The sequence below is a fragment of the Panicum virgatum genome, chromosome 5K (genome assembly GCF_016808335.1).
Source record: "Panicum virgatum strain AP13 chromosome 5K, P.virgatum_v5, whole genome shotgun sequence".
Taxonomy (NCBI): domain Eukaryota; kingdom Viridiplantae; phylum Streptophyta; class Magnoliopsida; order Poales; family Poaceae; genus Panicum; species Panicum virgatum.
Genome location: NC_053140.1, coordinates 38,078,369 through 38,095,309, shown reverse-complemented (window position 1 = coordinate 38,095,309; position 16,941 = coordinate 38,078,369). Strand labels below are relative to the sequence as shown.

Here is a 16,941-nt window from a genome sequence, read left to right as displayed (position 1 = left end):
CCTAGAGGCCGAGCGCGCAGTGTTCCGTATGGACACTGTTGTGCATCTGGAGCCAGGTGTGCTGCTCCAGAACTTGACCAAGGCCAATGCGGCGAAGGTCAAGAGGCTCAGGTGGAGTGTAGCAGAGGAGGACTGGTTCGCCGTGAACCCGTGACAGTAGGGTCGACCGTAGGTTCTGGACACTTCTTCAGGCCAGCTTCTACGAGACCTACCAGAGGCGAGGGCACACGATCTTCCCACACAGAGTGCTAGATTTTGTCTCTCTGAGGACAGCTGCAGGGGGAGCAGACGTCAGAGAGCACTTTGCACACTTCAGAGGTCTGCCCAGGCTACTTCAGATGGAGCAGAACAGATATATTGAGGACTGGGTCAGAGTGTTCTATGCCACAGCCTGGATAGCTCCCGAGCACAAAGCCGTGCACTTCGTGTTTGGAGGCCAGGTCTTTGGTTTGTCGAGGGCGACCATTGCAGGGATCCTTGGAGTCGACTTGGTCAATGTCTCCCTGCACGAGAGGGTATACGGAGATGCAGATCCACCGCGCAGAGCGATGATTGGCGGGATTGCACCTTCTCACGAGGCGATCTCTCAGTGCTTCCGCCAGCCGTTTCCAGCCTCATATGCCAAAGTCCCCAGCTTGCTGACCCCAGAAGCATACGCAGTTCACATGGCCCTCCGGAGGACTCTGTTACCGAGGAGTGGCTACCCAGAGGGGTTCACTGGCCTGCAGCAGCTACTGCTCCTACACATCCTCACTCACGAGCCTTTTGATATAGTGGATTTTATTCTGGCTGAGATAGAGTATGTGATTACTGACGGGATGGGTGTAGTTCGCCAGTTTTCTTATGCTCACTGGATCAGTTATATCTGCTCTATGATCGTGCCAGCTGAGTCACCCATCAGTGCAGTTTACCATCAGGATGAGGCCCCCAGGTTTCCGGTCTACCGTCCCACAGCACCATCGGACAGAAGGAGGGGCAGACAGGCAGACAGAGCTGCTATGGCACGATTGTCACCTGAGGCGCAGTCCCGAGTACCACAGGAGGACGAGGAACTTCTAGCAGCAGAGGCACAGCTTCCCGGAGGAGATGATGAGATACACTGGTCTGAGCTTGAGTCAGACTCCTCCGAGGATGACGAGTACTTTCCTGCAGCACCAGCCAGTCACGACCACGAGGCAGGAGGGTCCAGAGAGCCAGCTCCTTCGTCACCAGCAGCTGCTACTGTCTCAGAGTCCCAGGTGACTCAGCCGTCCGAGCTCACCTCTCTCCTTCAGCAGCTTATCACTCAGCAGAGAGAGGATCGGATAGCACAGGAGGAGGCCAGGAGAGCCCATGAGGCTCAGCTTGCAGCCATTCAGAGGGAGGCTGTCCGAGAGTGTGCTGCCGCCGAGGAGCATTTTGTCGGGCTCATTAACCGAGTTTCACAGAGGACAGACGCTCAGTTCCAGCAGATGCAGCAGGGCATGATGGCGATGTTCGGGATGATCACACAGCTTTACACTCACACCGGACTCGCCCCGCAGCAGCCAGGACTTCAGGGTGTTGGAGCACCTCAGCTTGCAGTCACTCCAGCTCCAGCCCCTACTGCAGCCCCAGCTACTTCGGCGACACCGGAGACCACGTTCTCGATGTCTGCACTCCTTGGGTCTGCCAGTCGTCCGCTCTTCTCGCCACTGCCAGCGACTACGCTCTTTCAGGACTCACCGTCAGCGGTTTAGTCAGTCGCCCTCCCCGTCATACCACAGGCACCACTTTCAGGGGGAGGAGGAGAGGAGTCTATAGTTCCGCAGTCGACGCAGCCGGTAGCTTCAGCAGTCACGACTTCAGATGTTGACACTTCTTTTGCTGACCCGGTTACCACTTCTACGGACCCTCTTCTAGGCAGTGCCAGCACGAGAGCCTCCACGACAGCTACACCTCCAGTCAGCTCAGACCCTCAGCTCCCGTCCGTCACCGAGGGCTCTCCGTCCGACGACGACGACCCGGACCGCTTCCTCGCCGTGCTGCGACAGCCGGACCCGTAGCTCGCCTTTTTGGTGCTTTGATGCCAAAGGGGGAGAGAGTTTGGGGGAGTTGGAGTCAGGGGGAGGGTAGAGCTAGAGAGATCTCGTAGTTACAGGACTTTGATGTTTTATATCTCATTTGATGTTAGTTCATGGATATGTACATTTGACTCTTGAGTATGCTGTGTTTTGAGACATATCTATGGATTCCGTTTGAGCCGTTGAGCTCTTTGGTTCTTTTTCGAGTTTGCTTGAGTTTCTCTTGTTTACCTTTCTCGCTCTCTCGTTATATTTATGTTTGTGTTGTCATCAATCACCAAAAAGGGAGAGATTATAAGCATCTAGTTCCTCTAGGTATGTTTCGGTGATTAATGACAATCATTATTGTGACTAATGAGTTTGTGCAGCTTAATGAAATATTATTGCTCATTTGGTCATATGTTAAAGAGGCCCCTCAATTTCATTATTCAAAAAGACGATCTCGGTATTCAACTCAAATATATATCAAGACTAAGGATTTTTCTAGTCCTAAGTGTCGTAAAGTTGAGAAGGACACTTAGGTTAGTATAAGTTTTATAGTTTTGTAGAGGTCGCACTATTAAGAGGGGTTAAGGCTAAGTAACTTGAGCATGGACATGGTCAATCAAAAATGGATGTACACTATGGTCACTCAGGTTCTAAAGAAGTTCAAATAAGTGGTTTTCAACTTATATCTCAAGAATATTTGGATTTCATTCAAGATTCAAATCAGAAAAGACAAAATTAGAAAAAGTCTATACACCGGTTTAACCGACGACTCCATTTTTCTATACGTCGGTTAAACGCAGTTAGCAGAGTCTGGACAAGTACTTACATCGGTTAAACCGACGATATTTGAAATTAACGTCGGTGCAGTTGTCCAGAAGGTTGGTTTTCCATGGTGTTTCAAGGTTATATACACCGGTTAAACCGACGATATTTGAAATTAACGTCGGTGCATTTGTCCAGTGAGTTAGTTTTTCCAGGGATTTCAGAAGTTATACTCACCGGTTGAACCGACGATGGATTTGAGTTAACTTCGGTGCAGTTGTCCAGAGAGTTGGTTTTTCAGTTGATCAGTGGACAACTACACTCACCGGTTAAACCGATGATACATCGGTTAATCTGCCCAAGTTGTAACGGCTAGTTTTCCAAATGGGCAGTTTACATTCATCGGTTAAATCGGCGATGACAATTGGAGGACCGTCGGATTAACCGGCATTGCGTACTTTTCTGTCAGTTTTCCTCCAACGGCTCTATTCGTGTGAGCTGCCTATATATACCCCTCCAATGGGTCATTTTGCTATCTCTTGACACCAGGCAACATTCATACACTCATACTATAGTTGAGAGCCACCTTGAGCTTCATCTTCCATATATTTGTTCATTCAATCATTCAAGAAGTAAGACTAAGGACTTGAGCAGAGAGAAGCTTGTGTGCATCCGTTTTTAGTGATCGGTTCTTGCTCAAATGAAGGCCCTAACTTGTTACTCTTGGTGATTGGCAGCACCTAGGCGATCTTGGTGATTGAGGTGTTTCTTCCGGAGCTTGCCAAGGATTGTGGGAGCTCGAAGAAGTTTGTACGTGGCTTGAGCTCCACCACGCCGGGATGGTGAATGGAGACTCTTAGTGAGCGCCCTCGTCTCGGTGACATGGGAGGTGACAAGACTCTTAGTGAGTGTCACAACGTGGATTAGGGGTGTGTGCCAACACATCGACACCACGAAAAAAATCCGGTTGTCTCTTGCCCACTCTTTTCTTTCAAGCACTTACTTTCATGCAATTATTCATGTGCTTGTCCTTAGAGATCATAACTTAACTCTACCTTGCTTAGTTTCATATCTTGTTGTATTTTTTATAGCTTGTGTAGTTTACTTAGTTAGCCGATTGGTGAATTGAGCCTTACTAGCATTGCATAAGTTAAGGTTATTTTAATTTGTTTTATAAATTTGAAAAAGACCCAATTCACCCCCCTCTTGGTCTATCGATCCTTACAAACGACTTGCACAGATAGCATCTTTACACCTGTATTGAATAAAAATGAAGGTAAACTCGAAAAATATAGGTGGTTTAATGCTACGAAAATTAGCAGCTCACCGAGATAGGCTGCATTCCAAGACGAACCTGAGATGAAATACCATACAAATGTGACAATGCACTGCAGTATTATCCGCTAACGGGAGGAGACATCCTCCATTTGCAATAAGAACATAATAACTAAATAAAAGCAGAGCCATTTCCACCGATTTTAAAATGTACATACAACAAAATGACAGTATGGGATCTATTCTAGAGTTCCGCTAAAGCACGACGATGGCCCTGGCATTCTAGAGGAAAATAAGGAGCCCCAGACAAGGAAAAAAACGGTCAATCTGTAATAAAATAAAATTATCGAAAGCCTCATCCCCCACCCTGAAGTTACAGACCCATGCTCCAACATGAATACAACAGTTGACCATCCCCTTATCAGCGTCTACTACAGATGCCCAAATGTTGTCGAACTAGAATTTATCTTTAAATCTAAATGAACCTATGGGGGAAAGACAAGCCTTTCCCCACAAAAAAAATTAATCAGAATCAAAGCTGCTTCCCGGGAATGATCGAGTCACTTCCTCCTGGACTCTGGACAGCTCTATATGGCACTGAAAAGAACTGCATCTGACTGGCACAAAATACACAATCCCCAGCAACTCCCAGCTTTAATCCACCAAGGACTAAACCCATCTTTGTCAACGGGAGCAACCACCAAAAAAACTGTCGCTCTGTTCGACTTTGCTTGTTTATGCATAGTACATGTACAAGCTGTTGGCTGCAGCACACGCAATTAGATTTTCAGATGGGTGCCAAGCCAAATGGAGCAACTTTGTGCTGAGGTCATAGGAATTTCCATTGGCATCTATTCCAGTGCTTTCTCCACCTGCATAAGGTTTACAATATTAGCTGCTGCAATGAAAACTCTTCTACAACCTAAAATGCTAAAGCATGAAGCAGACCTCGTCTAACAGCCCTTGTCAGAGTATTCAGGGATCTGGCAGCCCTTGTGGGATTCTGGAGCTGCCTCCTGTTCACAAGAAAAGGAAAATAATAACAGAGATATGATTAACATTTGAGTGAAAAGCCCATCTATATTACTAAAATGATTTTGGAGTATGGCAATCATTTTACTTACAGAAACAAAACATGCTTAAGAGTCTAAAAAAAGTTTTGCTTCCAATATCTTTCTTTAAGAAGTAGCATTACCTTGTAGGGTTTCGAGTTGCTTCAAGTGTTGTTGCCTCATTGCTACCAGTACCAACACCAAACACACGGAAAATGTTGCTGACAGATAACAAGTTAGCTAATAATTAGTTCGTATTAATGAGGCCAAGCTGTATTACAACTGAGACAAGCATGTGAAACTACCTGTAGGAACCAGTTGCTACACGTAATCCATCACCACTTTGACAACATTCAAATTTGTCGAAAATTGAGTCATTTTCATATAAATCACATAACTGCAGTTTCACGAAGGACCACATGGATCAGGTTTGCTCCAGCGAAAATATGTTTGTCATTCATTGTTCTCAAAGAATCATCGATTATTTAACATGCAAGAAATTACCTTAGGCCTTAGATACTCATGAACCTGGAATGTTGCAACTGGGCCAGAATTCATCTTAACATCCCAAAGCTGTAATGACAGACAAGTATATAATATTGGAAAAGGCATACCAAATCAATTTTTACAGTGATAATTTGTTTATATTTCTGGAGAAATATAATAATAGCTTATGAAAACCATATCAAGCACGAGCAAGAATTCAAGAACCATATCAAGCACGAGCAAGAATTCAAGCAGCAAGCAGAATGATAGTCATGAAGAAAAATAGTGATGCATTGGTGATCATGTGTATGATTCTGAGGTACGCATTTCGGTATGTCAGGTTAAGTAGTTTATGCAGTGCAAATATGTATAATAGTTCATCTCAAGTAGAATTAGAAGCTAAGTCTTCCGAGGCATAAAGTGTGGCTTGAAGGAGTGAAAATGTCTCCAAGCTAAATATGCTAATCTGGTTATGTTGTCCGCGGTCTAGTGGTACATATTTGAGTGTTTCACCAGGTCAGCTGCCAATCACATATATTTAAAGCATGAGAAGTTACAGGTACAGACCTTCAGAGTCATGTAATCACGACTAAGAATATGCCTCCCATCCTTGGAGAACTTTATGTCCGAAATTGAGGCTATAATCTCAGTGAAAAATGACCTTGAACCTGGGGCCTCATGCTGCTCAAAGCTAAAAGAATACAGGAACAGTCATAAAAATATTAAAAAGAGATACCTAGGATAAATGATACACATAAGTATCCATCTGATGTTCTTCAAATATGGTATATTGATATAGGAAGTAGAAAGTATCAAATGAAAGCTCACATTTGTGAATGAGTGTCACAAAGTGCTGACTGCCGCAGATCAACAAGCCGAATGGAACCCTTTGAGCTACTATAAGCTAATGTATTGCAATGAGTTGGGTGGAACTCAGCAGATGTTATCACCTCTGGATATCATAGAACCAATAAACTATCAGCAGCTAAAAACAAAAATACCACCAGTAGAAACCCAAAGAATATATGATACAGAAGAATAAAGAATAGACCTGAAAGGTTGAAACCCCCTATTCAAACTAAGTTGACTCATAATACAAACATTTCAACAAACAAGTAGCTAATTTTGTTCAGCATTACATTATTTGTGTGCAAGGAAATGGGGAAATCTCTAGGGGAGGTAGGTTGCACCATGTCAGCTTGGGTTCATTTCCTAGCCTTCTCTAGGATGGAACCATGTGAACACCTCTCCCCCTGAACTTAAATATCTCTTTTCATAAAAAAAAATAATGTTGCCATCATATGAAAGGACTGTATATGCATGTGCTTGTAAAATGTGGGCTAGACTATTGGTGAAGCAAAAGTCTCATTGCTCATAAGAATATAAGATTGAATACAGCAACTTAATTTTCTTACTTAATGGTCAAGGATACCATTTCCCCACTGCATCACACATATAATCAGCACAAGTTGGAAAAGTTTGTAGGTTTGAAAGTCATACCAGTTAGATCCTCCATGTTTGTGGGCTTAACATCAATAATATTGAAACTCTGACTGCTGATTTCAAAATTCCAAAGATTTATCCGCAAATCATCAGCTGATATAAATGTTTCACCGTCACTGTAGAAATAAAGATTCCAAAGCAATATATCAGTACCAAATGCAAAAAAATGACCGGATACAGTTAAGCTACACATATATGAGGTGCAAATCAGCAACATGAAACTAGCTTAATATGATAATGTGGGAGATAATATGATCAGATATCTAATGTATCAAAATATATCCGCTTACATGCAGTTAAAAAATGTAGATATAGAAATTTCAGGTCACAACAATATGGTACACCTTATTGAAACATCATGTGGACAGAGACTTGCCTTTCTTTGCCTAAAATGAATTTTAGGCAACTATACATTATGTTACCATACCATATTAGGCAGTAATTTAGGTTTTTCACTACCCAATTTCGACTATGATCTATGAATAGCAGTTGTGGGATTTAAGAACATTAAGGAACATGCCACTTTGCTAAAATGATCACCCTAAACCAAAGAGTCCCTAAGGGATGCTAAAAAAAATGCACTGTTGACACAAAAAAACTACGGATGTTGTGGGGTGGAGACTCAGCATTATGTCATTATATGAAATAGCTAAAAGTTGAAGTGACTTGATTTACAAAACTAGTGAATGCACCATTGGCATATCTAAAGAGAGAGCAAATAGGCTTCATCTCCAGGAAGCAATGATTTTTAGAACTAAAATTGACAAGGCAAATTCAATAGCTGAAAAGCTCAAACATAACATATGATACATTCTTTAGGAAAGAATAATGAGATGTATTCCTCCAAAACCCTAGAAGGGTGGCATATATAGATCCTATACATGGGCCTCTATACATGGGCTCACATATACACCAACACCCACCCCCCCCCCCCCCCGCAGTCTGAACTACCGGCGCAACGGTGTTCAAGACTGGACAACAAGAAAGCTAACACCCACCCCCCCCCCCCCCCCCGCAGTCTTAACAACCGGCGCAGCGGTGTTCAAGACTGGACAAAGAGAAAAGTACACACAGGGCAAATACCCCCCGCAGCCACAACTAACCACCGGCTACGTTGAGACTGGAGCGAAACTCCGCGAAAGTCGAGGAGGGAAGACCCTTGGTGAAGATGTCAGCAAACTGGAAGGTGGTCGGGACATGGAAAACCCGAACATCGCCGATTGCGACCCTGTCGCGCACGAAGTACAAGTCGATCTCCACATGCTTCGTCCGCTGATGCTGGACGGGGTTGGTGGAGAGATACACTGCGCTGACGTTGTCGCAGTAGACGAGCGTGCTCTTGGCGAGCGGGCTGTAGAGCTCCGCCAAGAGCTGTCGGAGCCAGGACGCCTCCGCCACGCCGTTAGCGACAGCCCGGTACTCCACCTCGGCATTGGAGCGGGAGACAACGGGCTGCCGCTTGGATGACCAGGAGACAAGGTTGCTGCCCAGGAAGACGGCATAGCCGGAAGTGGGGCGTCGAGTGTCCGGGCAGCCAGCCCAGTCAGCGTCGGTGTAGACAACCATCTCAGCAGAGGGCGAGCGGTGAAGAACCAAGCCGAAGCCAACAGTGCCACGGACGTAGCGGAGGAGACGTTTCAGCGCAGCAAGGTGTGACTCTCGGGGATCATGCATGTGAAGACAGACCTGCTGCACGGCATATGTGAGATCCGGCCTGGTGAAGATGAGGTACTGCAAGGCACCGGCAAGGCTTCGGTAGGCAGTCGGATCAGCCACGGGATCACCCAGATCAGCAGACAGCTTCGCCTGAGTGTCGACAGGAGTGGAGCAGGGCTTGCAATCAGTCATCCCAGCCCGCTCCAGAATGTCGAGAGCATACTGCCGCTGGTGAAGGAGAAGGCCAGACGGGCGATGCTCAACAGTAACACCCAAGAAGTGGTGGAGCTGACAAAAATCCTTCATAGCAAACTCCTGCTGCAGGGAGGAGATGACGCGCTGAAGCAACTGTTGACTGGAGGCTGTACGCACAATGTCATCAACATAAAGCAGCAGGTAGGCAGTCTCATCCCCACGGTGGTAGATGAAGAGAGACGTGTCAGACTTGGTCTCGGTGAACCCCAATGTCAGCAAGAACGTGGCAAACCGAGAATACCAAGCTCAGGGAGCCTGCTTCAGACCATAGAACGACTTGTTGAGCCGACAGACCATGTCCGGACGACTGGAGTCCACAAATCCCGCTGGCTGAGCAGTAGACTGTCTCTGACAGAGTGCCATGAAGAAACGCATTCTTCACATCCAGCTGGTGCACAGGCCAAGAGCGAGAGGGCGCAAGCGAGAGGACCATGCACACAGTAGCAGGCTTCACCACTGGACTGAAGATCTCATCATAATCCACTCCAGGCCGCTGGGTGAAACCCCGGAGAACCCAGCGAGCCTTGTAGCGCTCCAGTGTGCCATCAGCCCGACGCTTATGCGTCCAAATCCACTTGCTGGTGACCACATTGCAACCAGACGGACGCGGCACGAGGTCCCACGTCTGGTTGGCAAGAAGAGCCGCGTACTCCTCTTCCATCGCGCGACGCCAGTGAGGATCCGCCAGGGCATCACGGACAGAGGAGGGTACTAAAGAGACCCGCGGCTCTCCCTCGGTGGCGGAGAGTCGCGGCCTGAGACGCCATCCGCCGAGTCATCATGAAATGGACATGCCGAGGATCCCGATGGATGACTGGCGGGTGGTGCACTGCCGGCTCGAAACAAGAGCGAGTCGACGGAGGCGGCGGCGGTGTAGATGGCGGCGGCGACGACTCCGGTGTAGGCGCCGCAGGAGCCTCCGAAGCCGGAGACGGCGCCGGTGTCGGCACCGAACGGCATCGGTACACCTGCCCCGTCTGAGCGTACCGCGGCAGCGCCGGCATCGGCGCCGAACGACGCTGGTACACCTGCACCGGCTGAGCGTACCGCGCAGGTGCAGGGTAAGGCGCCGGGGCCGCGCTTGGCGCAGCAGGAGACAACGGGTCCGCGCGCGGCACGACCGGAGGTCCAGGGGCCGCGCGTGGCGCGACAAAGATCACCGGAAGTGGTGCTGGTGTACCAGGAAAACCTGTAGAAAAATGATAGACAGGTAGCGGTGGCGGAACCACCGGGTCAGTCGGAAACAGGGACTCCAACTCGGGGTCAAGAGAAGGTGTGGAGGAGGTGGAGTAGGGGAAAGCCGACTAGTCAAACACGACATGTCGGGAGATCAGGACGCGGCGAAAGGTGAGGTCAAAGCATCGGTACCCCTTGTGGTCAGGGGAGTAACTAAAAAACACACAATGAGTCGAGCGGAGCGCCAGCTTGTGAGGAGCAGTGGCGAAGGTGTTAGGGTAACACGCACACCCGAAGACCCGAAGGTGGTCGTAGCGAGGAGGGGTACCGAAAAGAGTGTGGTGTGGAGTGGGAGCAGGAGAAGCAGTGAACGGAAGGCAATTAAGCAAGTAGGTGGCGGTGTGGAGGCTCTCTGCCCAGAAGCGCGGGGGCAGAGAGGCCTGGATCAGAAGGATGCGCACGACGTCGTTCGTCGTGCGAATCATCCCCTCAGCCTTGCCGTTCTGAGGAGAGGTGTACGGACAAGACATATGCAGCTGAACACCCCGAGAGAGGAAGAAGGAACGGGAGGTGAAGTTATCAAACTCACGCCCGTTGTCACACTGGACGGCCTTAATGGTGAAGCCGAACTGAGTGGACACCCAGGCAAAGAAGTGGAGGAGGGTGGGGAAGGTCTCAGACTTGGCGCGTAAAGAAAAAGTCCAAGAGTAGTGTGAGAAATCATCGACCACCACCAGATAGTATCTATAGCTAGAAAGGCTAAGAACAGAAGAAGTCCACAGGTCACAGTGAACAAGATCAAAGGCATGCGTCGCATGCGAAGAAGAAGAAAAAGGAAGTCGTACATGACGACCAAGCTGGCACGCATGGCAGAGGTGCTCAGCAGGAGCCCTAGTACACGGAACATCGGTACTACGACTTAGCTGAGCCAGAACGTCGCGGCCAGGGTGACCAAGACGGCGGTGCCAGGTGGTGGAAGACGGCGTCGCGGCAAAAGCGGCAGACAAAGAAGAAGGCGAAAGTGGTGCAGCGGAAGACAGAAGGCGAAGGGTGTAAAAGGACCCTGTGCTGTCACACCGGAGGAGCGGACGCCGGGAGGCCGAATCCTATACAGTAAGGCCAGAAGAGTCAAATTCGATGAAACAGGAGTTGTCTGTTGTAAACTGACGAATGGAAAAAAGGTTGTGAACCATCCGAAGAGCAACAAGAACGGAAAGAAGAAAAGAACCAGGAGCGGAACCCACGGCGGTGACAGGAAGTCAAAGATCCATCACCATCCATGATGGAAAAAAGACAAGAGGGGTGTGGGGGTCGGACAGAAGAGAGGATACCGGCATCTGGGGTGGTGTGGAAAGAGGCACCCGAGTCGGCGATCCACTCGGTGCTGACCGGCGGCGTCAGCCCCATGGCGCTGAAGGACTGCGCCAGTGCGGCCTGGTCCCACCCCCCAGGCCAGGTCGGCTGCTGGCTGGGCTGAGAACGAGGTGCCCCCCCCCGACCCTGAAACGGCCACATCGGGAGGCGCCCTGGCCACGGGGTGCTGAAGGATGGCCAGGGCGTACCTCCAGGGCCAGGAGTCGGAGTCAGAGTGTCCCGACAGCCTCCAGCAGTACCACCATGGGCGGTGCCTCCAGCACCACCACCACCACGTCCGCTCCGCCGACGACGCCCGCGTCCTCCGCCACCCCCGGTCTGGCCGGTGAGAGGAGCACCAAGGAGGGGGTCGATCCGTGGTCCAGATCCAGAGGGCGGAGCCTGGTGGGAGGACGAAGTGCCGTGCTTGGAGGAGGGGACGACGGGTAGGACAACCGCCTCGGCGACCCGACGAGTGAGCGCCAGCAGCAGAGCGCTCGCGCTCCTAAGCGAGGGCAGCCGCGCGGACCCGCTCCTGAGCCGCCGCAGCCTCGGACTTGGCAGCGAGGAGGGCCGCGGCGAGAGCGGCGTCTGCCGTAGCAGCTCCGGCGACGAGGGGCTCCTTCCCGCAGAGGACGGCGGTGGCGAATGGCACGTCCGCGGGAGGCATACCCAGTCCGTGCCAGGTAAGAGGGCCACCTGCGCCAACTGCGCGCGTATGGGCAGCAGCGGCAGCGGCCGCAGGGGCCACGGGGGCGGCCGCGAGATGCGCAGGGGAGGCAGCCGGGCCCGCGCCGGCTGCAGCAGCAGGGCCAGCAGGGGCGGGAGCCGCGGGGGCTGCAGAGGCGCCGGCCGTGCTCGCGCCAGCCGCGCCCGCGGCGTGGGTCGCGGCGGCGTAGGGTGCAGCAGCAGGGCCCGCGCCGGCCGCGGTAGCAAGGGCCGCGGGGGCAGCAGGGGCGGCGGCCGTGGTGTAGGGTGCAGCAGGCGCAGCCGTGCCCGCACCGGTCGCAGCAGTAGGGCCCACGCCGGCCGCGGCAACAGGGGTCGCGGGGGCTGCAGGGGCGGCGGCTGTGGCCACGCTAGCCGCGCCCGCGGCGTGGGCGGCGGCGGTGGCGGCGGCGGCGGCGTAGGGAGGCCGAGCAGGGCCGGCGGCGCCCTGGATCCAGGCGCCTAGAGTAGAAGAAAGAAGGGGGAAGAAGCCGCCCGGAACAGGGGCCGCCCGGGGCCAGCGCGTCCGGCGCCTGCAGCAGCACGTGTGGGTGCTGCCACGCCGACGGCGCCGCAGCCAGGGGCAGCACAGACGGCGGGGAGGGGGGCGGCGGCGCCCAGGCCCTGCCGGCGTGCAGCAGCAGCACAGGCGTCCGTGGGCTGGCTCCATGCGCGCGGCCACGCACAGGCGGCAGCCGCAGGAGCAGAGGAGGGAAGGGGAGGAAATGGGGAAAGGGAAGGAGGCGCCGGTGGCCGGCCAGCCATGGCGGCGGCGGCGGCGGCTGCTGGAGGAAGAGAGAGCTAGCTGATACCATGTAGGAAAGAATAATGAGATGTATTCCTCCAAAACCCTAGAAGGGTGGGATATATAAATCCTCTAGATGGGCCTCTATACATGGGATCACATACACACCAACACATTCAAGTGCATAAAGTGACTGATGTACAGAACCTGTTATTTGATATGGAGTTTATATGGTAGTCATGTGCATGAGCATATACTCTTCGGCAACTTGCGGCAAGACTCGTTTCCTGGCTTGTAACCTGTTTTACAGTAATAGATTGGGCAAATGTAACAAACCATGAAAAGGAAAAGGTGATTAATACAAAATAGCGAAGAGTACACAGAAATTCTAGGAATTAGCTCGATAGTTCAGAAAAGGGGTGCATAGATGAAACTGAGATAGGTACAACTACCACAGGCATGCGAAGCAAAGCATATCCACCAGGCTTTAAAGCATTGCCATTAGCGAGAGATGGGCTCAGATAGCCCACACCACTAGGACTACCATTTGCAGCAGCAGTTGTACGGTCCAAATTCATCTCAGATACCTTTTTTACCTTCTTTTCTTGGACCTACAGATCAAGGAATAATATTCAAGACAACAAAAGATTGATTTAAGTACAACAATATCGCATTTGCTGGTGCATCTTACATTCTTATGTGCACAATGAGGAACATATAGAACATAACTTAGTATTCCTTGGGAAGGGATGGGTAAATTTGAACCAAGGTTTTAAATCTCCCGCTATAGCTATTTGAGGCATGGTACCGCTATTTGAACTCATGTGTAATTTAGCCGCTACTATAGGCTCATTTAGCCTGCTATAGCTGTTTTTAGAGTCTAGATGCTAAACGCCTTAGCCTGCTATTTAGAACCATGATTTGAACATAAGATATTTCAAGAAATATCAATGAGTTGCAAGTGGACTGAGCAGTTTCTGAAGTATACCAAAACATTCAATACAGTCCTTAAGTTTAGCACGATGAGTACAATAAAAAAATTGAAGGAGTGATTTCATAATATCATGATATATGGAACTTCTGTAACTATAGTGTTGACGCTTACCTTCCAAAACTTTATTGTTTTGTCATTTGTCGACAGCAGAAACAATGCGCTATTTGCTGCTTGGCACCACTTTATTTGGTTGATTTTCTCTTCAATTTCCAAGCTCTTAAGGTAATCAAACTAATTCCATAACAACATCACTTGGTCAAATATAAGTAATTCAGAAGATAAACAATACCACTTAACAATGCTTGCAAGAATATACCTCTGGTTCATGGCTTTGAAACTCAGTTTTGTAGCGAAATTCAGGATGCCTGCTGATAGAATAATCAGCTTTCTCAGCATCTTTTCTACAAGCATGCTAAAGAAAAACAAAACAAAATATGTTTAGCCATCAGAGTACAAATAAGAAGTCCTTAAGTTTGTATCCTTCTGTGTACAGTTCAATATGCATACATCTTTGACATCTGTCTTTTCAAACAAAACAACTCGTCCACCTCTATCCCCAGTGGCAAGATGATGTCCTGATTTATTGAACTCTATTGCTGAGATGATGTCAACTGCAGAGCACGAGAGGAAGATGTGTTCAGGTTAGTACATAACCATAATAAATGGCAACAATCTATGATTGAAAATACAAGAAACAGTGGAAAAAACGTGTATACCAGGCAAAAATCCATAATAATGTTGTACTGATATGCACAAAAACAAACCAGCACTAGAATCCCAGAACATAAATGGAGAAAAATGCTAGCACAACAAGTACTGTTTTAATCTGATAGTTCACAATTCATGACCAGCTTTACACATAGAAAAGCAGGAAACTATAATGAAGATGATGTTCAACATAACCAATATTAAGTGAAGGTATTAAACTAATGATTTAGATGTGTTTCTGATTACCGCGATAATTTAAAATGGGAGTTTCAAAACTATGCAGAGCAAGAATTAGATTATCGCATAGTTCAAAATTATGGGTAGTAAATGCAGACAATGGACAACAAAGGACAAGCACCAAATATAAGAATTGGATCTACATAGAATTGAGGGGGATATTCTTCAGGTTCTATCAAAAGGAGATTTTAGATAAGGACTTTGGTAGGAATGCCACCAACCATGTTATAGGTAATATTGGCATCATTAACAATAATGGCTAATGGTGAGTTAACATCCATGCAGGTGACCATGCGCAGGATGCACTAATAGCTAGTATAGCTACCAACCAACTGAAGCAAGCAGTATCCATTAGATGTGACTCATGCCGACAGAAGTACTAATTACATGTTATCGAGCACAGGATTAGACCCTTATAGAGGTGTAAGTTAAGTTATTATCCACAGTTTGGCTTCTTTAGTGCACTAATAGCTTGTATAGCTAGGGAACCGACTCAAGCAAAACGACATGCAAGAATACAGAGTAACCGATAGATGTGTCCCACGTGCCAATAGCAGTAACACCCTAACAAGCACAGGAATAAATGAAGTAGTGGAAAGAGAGTTATCGGCAGTTTGGCTTCTTGGGTGCACAGCTTGTAATTTGAGTGCAGTAAGCCCAGTAGCCCAGTAAATAGGGTAGCAGAATAATATCCAGCTCCTGAAATATAGTAAAAGGATATTTTTCCCAAATATATGTCCATTGTCATCTGAACATTCCATAAGCTAAGACAAATGCACACCAGGTGTGTTCTCGACGCGTCATTAATGAAGTAGCAATATGCATCCAGAATCATATTACCGGTTGATGTACACAATTACAAGCGTGTGCATCGCAGAATCCCCTTTTTCAGCATGATTAACTGGTCAGTTCATGTTGACAAGAATTTGTCGGCTAGTGGCCACGTCCCATACAGCATTCGACAACCCTACATGTTATGCAAGCACTAGTGCGCCTAGCGTTGCCTCGTATAACCAAGTCAGAACTAGAAGAACACAGATCCTAGCATGTCCTTATTCAATTACAGCACATGTTGTATGGCTAGCCAGCCTACTGTGTAATTGCAATAGCATGACAAAAAAATTCACATCTACAGCATTAAGCGAGACTCCTAAGAGTGTGCATTCTACCCTTGTGTCAGATACGAAGGACCTCAGCTGCACCACCGAATGGCATAGAGGTATGCATCTACCAATCAAGACTATCATCGCACTGATCTGGAAGAGGAAAGCAGTAAATTCCACATCTCAGCACTAAAGCACCAAGCTTTAGCGCATCCCATCCGCAGCCACCCCTAATTACCGGGTCGATCTGAGCAGGGCACCGCTAACCCACACACGAACAGCACCCATTCACGGCCCCTGGCCTCCCACCGAGCTGCGGAGCGCAGAACCACTAAGGTCCAGCAGCTAGCAGCAGCGAGCGACCCGAAGCGCACGGCAGGAGAGGAGGAGAAGGGATCGATCGGTACCATCCTGGACCTCCTCCCCGGCGCTGCGCTCGCCGAACACCTGGGAGAACCTCCACTCGAGCGGCTGCGTGGGCGAGGCCGGCGGCGGCGCCTGGGCCGGGGACGGGGGCGGGGGCGAGGCCGAGGGCGAGCGCTCCGGTGCCGCGGCGCCGTTCATCGTCGTCGGTCGAGCTCCCTGCGGGATCGGCTGCGGGGCGGGCGGGTGCGGGGGCGGGTGGCGAGGCGAGGCGAGGGGGGGCCGGGGCTACGCGTGCGCTGGTGCGGCGTCGGCGATGCCGGCGAGGGTTTGGGGTTTCATGCGGGCGAAATGGCCTATGTAGAGGTGAAGAGGAGGGAGCGGGAGGTGGGGCGGGGGGGTCTCGCGAGGAGGGGGAGGGGAGAGGTGGTGGGGGCGCCCGCGCTAATACGACAACGAAGATGGAAGAAACCAAAAGGATTTCTTTTCTTTTTTTTTCCTAGCTCGTCCTGCCCTCGGCATCTCTTCAGGACGA

At 49.5% G+C, this 16,941-nt stretch overlaps 1 protein-coding gene across 2 annotated transcripts; it reads right to left on the bottom strand.

Moving 5' to 3' along the window:
- Positions 1-4,233: 4,233 nt before the first annotated feature.
- Positions 4,234-16,772, bottom strand: LOC120707300 (serine/threonine protein phosphatase 2A 55 kDa regulatory subunit B beta isoform-like). Of its 2 annotated transcripts, none has more exons than XM_039992179.1 (14): positions 16,451-16,772; positions 14,503-14,606; positions 14,312-14,407; positions 14,107-14,226; positions 13,454-13,612; positions 13,209-13,300; positions 7,106-7,224; positions 6,434-6,557; positions 6,173-6,296; positions 5,624-5,692; positions 5,425-5,516; positions 5,263-5,340; positions 5,016-5,083; positions 4,234-4,939 (listed from the first exon to the last, which is right to left on the bottom strand). In XM_039992179.1, exons 1-14 carry the CDS (start codon positions 16,605-16,607, stop codon positions 4,803-4,805), a joined length of 1,539 nt encoding a protein of 512 aa, XP_039848113.1. In that variant the 5' UTR covers positions 16,608-16,772; the 3' UTR covers positions 4,234-4,802. The 2 variants fall into 2 exon arrangements, with proteins under 2 accessions (XP_039848113.1, XP_039848112.1); XM_039992178.1 differs by having other exon boundaries at positions 13,451-13,612; positions 16,451-16,771.
- Positions 16,773-16,941: the final 169 nt, after the last annotated feature.

Bases quoted from the DNA above. Each gene is read 5' to 3' on its own strand.
- LOC120707300 (XM_039992178.1), bottom strand. From the start codon at position 16,607: ATGAACGGCGCCGCGGCACCGGAGCGCTCGCCCTCGGCCTCGCCCCCG. The intron at 14,227-14,311 runs GTATATTCTTGC...TTATGGAATTAG, and splicing joins TTCAAAGCCATGAACCAGAG to TTTGATTACCTTAAGAGCTT. The intron at 5,693-6,172 runs GTCTGTACCTGT...CTGTCATTACAG, and splicing joins GTGATTACATGACTCTGAAG to CTTTGGGATGTTAAGATGAA.